At 39.9% G+C, this 7,860-nt stretch overlaps 3 protein-coding genes across 10 annotated transcripts; 2 read left to right on the top strand and 1 right to left on the bottom strand.

Annotated features, from left to right (window-relative positions):
• Positions 1 to 990: 990 nt before the first annotated feature.
• On the top strand, positions 991 to 2,753 carry LOC106742646 (N-glycosylase/DNA lyase). Its single transcript, XM_014615809.1, has 3 exons — positions 991 to 1,350; positions 1,526 to 1,834; positions 1,903 to 2,753. The coding sequence occupies exons 1-3, from the start codon at positions 1,247 to 1,249 to the stop codon at positions 2,492 to 2,494; spliced, it is 1,005 nt and encodes a 334-aa protein (XP_014471295.1). The 5' UTR covers positions 991 to 1,246; the 3' UTR covers positions 2,495 to 2,753.
• Positions 2,644 to 4,142, bottom strand: LOC106742431 (SPRY domain-containing SOCS box protein 3-like). The gene is made up of 5 exons (XM_014615359.1): positions 3,844 to 4,142; positions 3,550 to 3,755; positions 3,253 to 3,481; positions 2,957 to 3,184; positions 2,644 to 2,894 (listed from the first exon to the last, which is right to left on the bottom strand). Exons 1-5 carry the CDS (start codon positions 3,887 to 3,889, stop codon positions 2,644 to 2,646), a joined length of 960 nt encoding a protein of 319 aa, XP_014470845.1. The 5' UTR covers positions 3,890 to 4,142.
• Positions 4,143 to 4,595: 453 nt separating this feature from the next.
• LOC106742618 (UPF0692 protein CG33108) lies at positions 4,596 to 7,809 on the top strand. 8 transcript variants are annotated; one of them, XM_014615756.1, is made up of 5 exons: positions 4,596 to 4,847; positions 4,915 to 5,191; positions 5,410 to 5,801; positions 5,940 to 6,272; positions 6,347 to 7,809. In XM_014615756.1, the coding sequence occupies exons 3-5, from the start codon at positions 5,587 to 5,589 to the stop codon at positions 6,546 to 6,548; spliced, it is 750 nt and encodes a 249-aa protein (XP_014471242.1). In that variant the 5' UTR covers positions 4,596 to 4,847; positions 4,915 to 5,191; positions 5,410 to 5,586; the 3' UTR covers positions 6,549 to 7,809. The 8 variants fall into 8 exon arrangements, with proteins under 8 accessions (XP_014471242.1, XP_014471239.1, XP_014471243.1 ...); XM_014615753.1 differs by having other exon boundaries at positions 4,915 to 5,117; XM_014615757.1 differs by having other exon boundaries at positions 4,915 to 5,092; positions 5,396 to 5,801.
• The last annotated feature ends 51 nt before the right edge of the window (positions 7,810 to 7,860 follow it).

Genomic DNA, 7,860 nt, shown 5'->3' on the forward strand with positions numbered 1-7,860 from the left:
ACTATAATAGTTATTACAAAAGAGGCACCATATATCTTTTCACTGCATTTTACATTAAAAAAGCAATAGAGGTGGCTTTTGCCATTTGTTAATGTATTTGATATCTAATTTTTAATTAAACGACCTTAGAATACGTATAACATAATCTCGCAGATGTCGAATATAGCATAAAATTCCCGACGACATGTATTTGCATTATTCCTTCCCATCGCATATAAAATAAAATTCAGACGGACAATTTCTTTCGCTTAGTTTATATACCGTTACCGACAAAACGTCGTAGTTTTTCTTTCCGTACAATCTTTTTACAGAGAAGACTGTCTAAAGATATATCATTAAATTTTTCGATTAGGGTCCCGATTCCCAAGCTATTGTTTACGAAAAAACTAGAGTTCGCTTGATGCTGTAAACGCTACGGACCATTGCTGCGTAGTGAACCCTAGTTTTCTTATAGAATCGCACGAGGGAGAAAAGGAGGGTCCCGCACGGTACGATAAGCCAATCACATCGGCCGATGCCTTTCCGCTGGACCACCAATTGGAAAATTTCATATTAAATTAGCCAATCACCTATGTGGACTGTCGGAGCCCACCCTTTCTTAAAATGCAATTGCAGACCGGACTCAGCCATAGTTGGACCTTTAATATAAGGCCGTCTTAAATTCATCTTCAAATGTAACCAATAAAATGAGCCGTATCTAATGATGAATTTAAGACGGTCTTTGATATAAAGGGGGTTGAATGATTTGGTCCGTTCTTTTTAGCTGCTCAACTGGTTCTTTGATTTAGGGAGAATTCACGGATAAGCAGCAGTCAGTCAAAACTGGTAGTAAGCGGTGGATAAAGCAGAAACTACAGCACGAGTCCCGATTGGTTGCTGCTTTTCTGTCAAAGTGTGAATTCTCCCTTAGACATGTATATTTTGTCTCATTTTAACTTATTGCACCAGTTCAGCAATGCGCTGTTCAGCGTTAACAGCGATTTGGTAAGCGACAAGATTTGGTGAGAGGAAAAGAAAACTATTGCGAAGCAAGAGCGGAACCCGATTGACCACATCTCTATTGATCATGGGCTACACCGACATTAGAAAAAAAACCGGCTGTGTGGTTGGTGGTGGTCAATTGCAACGTGGCCAATCGGGAAACGCTCCCGTGTGGCAATAAAAAAGAAGGCCCTATGTTTGTGTCTGCAACCCTCTCGCCATTGAGCAGTGAAATTGAACGAATTGGCATGCACGAGTTTATTCAATGATTCACAACATGTTCGTAACAAGTGTGAAACGGGGTGGTATTCCATGTTTGCCCACGGAATTAAACCTAGCTCTTACATTGCACGGTGGTCAATCATTCAGGTAGCATCAAACTATCTTGGACCCGAGCTTGTGTATACTTTTGGTGTATACGTTCGAGCGTATAACAGTATTGCCTATTATTTTTGCCAACTATTTAAGAACCCTTTACAAACATGCACTCGCCTGTTAATTCCATTTAAGAATGTGGTATATTATTATTTCTACGGTATTTCAGATGGACCAATTGTGATGGTGGATATAGAGGGGTGTTTAACAGTTATGTTTGGACTTTGTCTCAAAACGAAACGCATTTATTATACACTGTACAAGGACGACAATTAGAGGATTCTGTCAACTATGATAATATTTTATCCGAATATTTAAGGTTATCGGTATCGTTGCGGGAACATTACAAAAAATGGGTATTAGTGGATACATATTTCCAAAAGTGCTTAAATGAGAACAATGCCGTTCGAATTCTGAAACAAGACGTTGTAGAGACTTTATTCTCATTTATATGTAGTTCCAATAATAATATAACAAGGTATATACTTGTATATATATAGGTCAGCGAGTTTTTTTTTTTTTTTAATATTTTCCAATGTCTTGCAGGATATCAAATATGATTGAAAAATTATGCTTATTATTTGGCCAAAAAATATGCTCAGTTGGAAATAAGGAATATTACGATTTCCCAACGATACAGTCTTTAAAGGAAAAGAAGATAGAAAATATATTGAAGAGAGAAAAATTTGGCTACCGCGCTAGATATATTGTTAATGCAGCAGAGCGTTTGTCAATGTTAGGTGGGAAGAATTGGCTTCTGAATCTACAAAGAGAAAATAATGTTTCCTATCGTACAGCCAGAGAACAACTGATGACTTTGCCAGGAATTGGTCCCAAAGTTGCAGACTGCATATGTTTGATGTCATTGGGACATCTAGATGCTATACCTATAGATACACATATTTTTCAAATAGCACAAACAAATTATTTACCACATTTAAAGGGGCAGAAAACAGTTACACCAAAGATTCACGCAGAGATCAATGATCATTTACGAGAATTATGGGGCCCATTGGCTGGATGGGCGCAAGCTATTGTGTTTTCTACTAAAATCAACACCAGATCTGGATTAATCGGAAAGCGAAAACATGAAAAACATACAGACAAGAATTCAGTATCCAGAAAAATGTCTAAATAGATAATGTAATTAAGGAACCTTTTATAAGTAACTTTTTATAATTAAAGATTATTTATATATATATACACACATGTATTACGAAACAAACTCATGGATGAGCAATCCTCTTCAACAGTGCCTTATATCACATTTTATTTCTTACACAGTTATTAGGCACAAATAAATGCTAATAATTCGTATAAAATTGAGCACATTACACGATTCACACAAATCGTACGGAGATGACTGGCAGTTTTTTTTTTTTTTTTTTTTTTTTTTTNCTCATCACGTGATGGCGGGATGATTGTGAATTTATTACTAATGATCCGCTTCTTCTTTCTCCCAAGTCCTATAAGAGCGTAATCAAAATCATCCAAAATAATATGTTCTGCGGGAAATTCGATGTCCTCGTTATCATGATCTATGAAAACAGACAAGGGATTGTTTTTTCTTGGTTGATTTGCAAATAGTTCAGAAAATTACCTGTATGCTTCTGTAGTATATCAGCAAAGATATTTTGACAAAAGTAACGCAAGCTAGGAAATGTTTTTGACAGATACATTCGCTGCAGAGGTGACAAGGTTGCTAAACATGTAGACTGCAGGGATACAGGCATCGAACAGCTATAAGTCAACTTCATTACGCATTGAGCCATTGTGGAGCTTATTAGCGGATAAAGCGTAACATTGCTCAATCTTGTAAAAGCAATACCTAAGAAATAGGAAGTTTACAGTATCAAAGAAATTGATGAAAGATTTGGATTGATAAATATAACTTACCTAGAGGTTTTCGATTAAGGAAAAATTGTAAAGTACCGCTCCAAGTGTCAAGGTGTACTCCTACTAAATTACTTTGACCAAAAGTAGCTCCATATTTGCATGTCTTACCATCATGCTGCAAGTATCCCTTGTATGAAAAACCCCAAGATTCTCGATCTCGTCCAAGCAGAGCACAAAAAATCTCACTTGCATTATTAATTTCTGCATTTGCAGTTCCCACACCAACCATCTAATGAAACAATAGCGTATGTTGCAACTGTGAAGCCACTGTATATAGCAGTATATAAATAAACTTACTACATCTGTGCCATATATCTGTGTTATCATTAAAATCTCCCAAAAATGATGTCTCCCTTTCTCCAATGGTTTGTTACCCTTTACCACAGCTGTACCAGTGCTATATACAGGATGAAATTTAACATTCAAATTACATTCTGACAACTTAATCGATGAGGATGAGAATTTTTCATCCCATGTCCATTCGTATTTTGTTGAGGGAGAACCTGAAGAGACGAGCGTAAATTTGGAAAAAGAACAGCAGGCAAAACTAAAGTAATATTGAAATTATTTGACGTTGCAGCAATAACTTACTGTTTTCCGTCTCTATATACTGATCATTTGTAACGGTTAAATCCATGTTATCTTCTTATAAGTTGTATGATGAATTTGTTAAGGAAACGATGCTATTACATTTTAAATACGAGCCGATAATTTACCAAACATTTACACGTTTTTAGTATCGCTCGTGGCCGCCAAATCACACAAAAACACACGATATCATTCGGCCTGTGAAACAACGTCGAACGTGTGTATACGCAAGATGTGTATATACCACGCGATGCTGATGGCGGTGGTACGTGCAAATGCGATTGCGATGAAAGTCGCAAGGGCAGTCAAAGTCGTATTACATAGAATTCACAGTATTCTCTTTTATCAATAAAAGTATTTTAATTATACAGTTTCTCAGCCAATCAGGTGGTTCCTAAGACATTTTTGGGCCGATATTCAGATTTCATATTTAAGACCGTCTCATTATTAAATTACTACGTACGTTTCATTGGCTACGAAGCATCTATAGGTCAACTTGAGATGATCACAAGCGTAAGATGATGGCATAGTAAATTTAAAACTCTCTCAAGTTTATTTTCAGATGCCTCGTAGCCAATGAAATGAGAGACAGTCTTAAATATAAGATCTGACTATCGGCTTCAGCAACGCTAGCGGCAAAAAGCGACGCGGTAGCCAATCAACATGCCGTTTTTCCACGAGAAGAACTAAAAGTTTATTGGCTGCCGCTTCTTGCCGCACGCACTTCCGCGGGCCATATGCGCCTAGCTTTGGTAAGTGGCACGGCGGAAGAAAAAGTCGGTCATCTCTCTATGCTCGTCGTATCGTTCACCCTGCGTGGATTTCTTATTACCAGGTTAAAGATGGGTGTATGCTCGATAGCGTCCGCAGACGCGTGTTGTACGTCGGCCGTGGTACGTCGATGGGCCCCCATCGAGTGAGGCTTGATGCTCGCAGAAAGGATCGTCGAGTGTCACAGTGACTCGTATGATATCGGTGTGTAGAGATATAGGAAAGAGTGTACGAATGTTAGTATTCTCGTTGGAGAATTATATAATGTATGTATATATACGCATGAGTCACGACTCGTCACAGGGTGAACAAAGGGGGAACATCGGTCGTATGCAGCGCGCCTGTCGTTTCGTTGCTGATTCCGTAATTTGCGACAGATAAACACCGATTCGTTTCCTGTCTGTGAGAGAGAGTACTATTAGAATCGAGACAAAAGTGTCACATACATCGTGACAAAGGGATAGATGCATCTGTAAAGAGAGTAAGAATCTTGGCATTTCAACAATGTACGTTTATATTCCGAACGATCGTTATTGCGATATCGCGATGCGCTATCATGAGAAGAAGGGGGTGTAGAAAGGTTAGATTTTGTAAAATACATCGCACGCATCACCGTTGTTGCGCCCACTGGCGTGCTCTCTTTTCCCGGCGAGACGTATTCAAATCCATTAATCCGATTGACAGCTGAGAAATGACAATTATTTTACACCTACAGTACTGTAGAGATAAGATTCGCACGCAAGTAACGCTTCGTAGGGTCAGATTCACGCGAACCAATTGTAAGTTGTCTTTCCACAGATTTTGCGAGAGATTCCGAGGGGTTTTCCGCAGGAAAAACAAAGAATGCCTCACGAAACATCGTTGTGAACAATGGTGGAATTAAATCTTATCGTGTCGGTGAACTCCCAATTACTATAATTAGTTAATCCTCTTGCAAATCCACAATATCAACGTTTTGTATTTTGGCATTGGGAAATGCCAACACCAACTCCGCCCCTTTCGAGTTTGCCAGAGGTACCTATGTGTGAGAAAACAGAAGACAGAGATACCAATTCCTCGCCCCCCTGGGCCAAAATCAAGCTTACGCCTGCAGAAGTTGAAATTGAAAGGATGATATTACGAAATGAATTGAAAGATGCAGAGGTAAATTACTTCTGTCGAGTAGAACCGATCCTTCAAGATGGTCCACAGTGAGTATCGATCATCATTGTTGTCACTGAAAAGAAACTATTCGCAATTTCATATGAATTCCTGCTTGTATCTTCCTGCATTGGTGCTTCATTTGAGAAATAAAAACGAACGTTTAATGCGGTCTAATTTCGCCGCAGATGCGGCTTAGTGGCACTTGCAATGGCATCGCAGGAGTATAGGAAACCGGTCGCTGTGAGCCATCTTCTCGCCGAAGCTCGCGTTCGAGGATTCACGCAACACGGAGAGGTGTACAGTGTCGATTTCATGGCAACACTAGCGGCGGAATATTTGCCCGATCACAGGCCGGACGTGATGGTGGATCTACAACAGTATCCGGACGCGTTGAGTCACGCTTTGGCGCATGGAGCAATGGTGCTAATTCCGTATGATTCCGACTTTAACCATGCTCCGTGTCTGAAGAGGGGCCATAAAGCACACTGGGCATTGCTCGTGGGATTAATCTCTTCTAGGTATGTTTGCAGAACGTGTTCTTTTTCCTCCTCCTTTCCTCCCGCTTCATCGGCTCACTTATTCATGTTTTCAGGCAGGGATACCATGTTTTAGCACGTCACGGTAAGTCGCGTCACCTCGCTTGTTGGCCGTTGCGCGATTTAATCGAGAGTAACGGCAATTTGGAGGAGGAAGGTGCAACGAGACACGCAGGGGGATATGTCATACCAAAGGGCGGTGTCGGTGGTCAAAGAGGTTTACGCGGCAGAGCACTGGCGTTACGTCCGTACACGTAGAGTCGTGCGAAAGAATCGTAGGTAATGCGAAAAAGGGGGAGAGAATACAACGCATTCTTACGGCGAACGAGACATTCGAAGCACAGCCGATTCTCAACTAATAATTGTGCGCTTTTGATTAATGTATGTTTGAATTCGCGCGCGATATATTTCACGCAATGTTAGTCGCAACATCTACCGAGGGAGTTCGGCATCAGATTTCACATGATTCCAAGTAGCGGTATTTTCGCTTACCTCGAATTACATGATGATAAGAATTACGGGCGACTCTTGGTAACGATACGTCAAGTCGAGACACACAACAAGTGTACGTGGCATGCATGATGAGCTGAAACACCCATTTCGATACATAAGTAAATGTGTATACATGTATGTATTAGGTAGGCCTTATCAAAAGTCATCATTAGTTCTGATTGGAAGATATATATATTTCTTTAGGAGAAGATATTGTAGATTTTCAGCGATAATTGTGGTCTCCGTCTTATGTTGGTGCAATAAATAAAGAGTTAATCTATTACATTTGTATAGATATGCAAAAAAACACTGGATTTCAGGCGCTGAATTTCAAGCTTGTCACTTGGCATGCTGTTTCGGCTTAGAATGATCTTTTAAGACGCGTGCGTACGTTTTCAAAGGTTTATACAGGGTGTGTGTCGAAAGATAAGGTCAAGCGCGGTCCATCAGTGATTATGCACAGCATTATGAACTTCCCCTGTATCGACTTTGGCCAGCCGAACGTCGTGCAACAACGCAGCCGATGTAAATTTTTTACATTCGTTACTCTTCCTCTACCGCTGTCTTGACCTCACCTTTCGTTCGAATCATTTGCACGATAAAACACGACGAAAGTTTCGCGATGCCGTAAGTACACATTTTCTTTCGCTACGTATATTATCGTTTAACGATGTAGCGAGAGAGAAATCTCGTTCGAGATTACGGTGAAATTAATCGCCAGATGTCCGTCAAAAACCATGTCTCGTCGCACTGTTGCAGAGAGAGAGAGAGAGAGAGAGAGAAAGAGAGAGAGAGAGAGAGAGAGAGAGAGAGGTGAATGTTTGGAAAATCAACAGTTTGCTCCGATTTTTCTGCGTAGACAGTTGAACCTCGCGAAATTTCAGTATTACACGATTACTTAGTCTAGTGAGAAAAAGCTGCGCCACCCGACGAAATTATATCGTTTTCTTTTTGTTTGTCTCTTGATATTTATTTCTATGTAAAACTATTGAATATAGTTCTCTAAATATATATGTAATAAAAGACTCGAGAATGATACTCGATGATTGGCTGATCTTTTCAGTCATACGCGATGGTA

Source organism: Dinoponera quadriceps, unplaced genomic scaffold, assembly GCF_001313825.1.
Source record: "Dinoponera quadriceps isolate SergipeBrazil2010 unplaced genomic scaffold, ASM131382v1 scaffold113, whole genome shotgun sequence".
Classification (NCBI taxonomy): domain Eukaryota; kingdom Metazoa; phylum Arthropoda; class Insecta; order Hymenoptera; family Formicidae; genus Dinoponera; species Dinoponera quadriceps.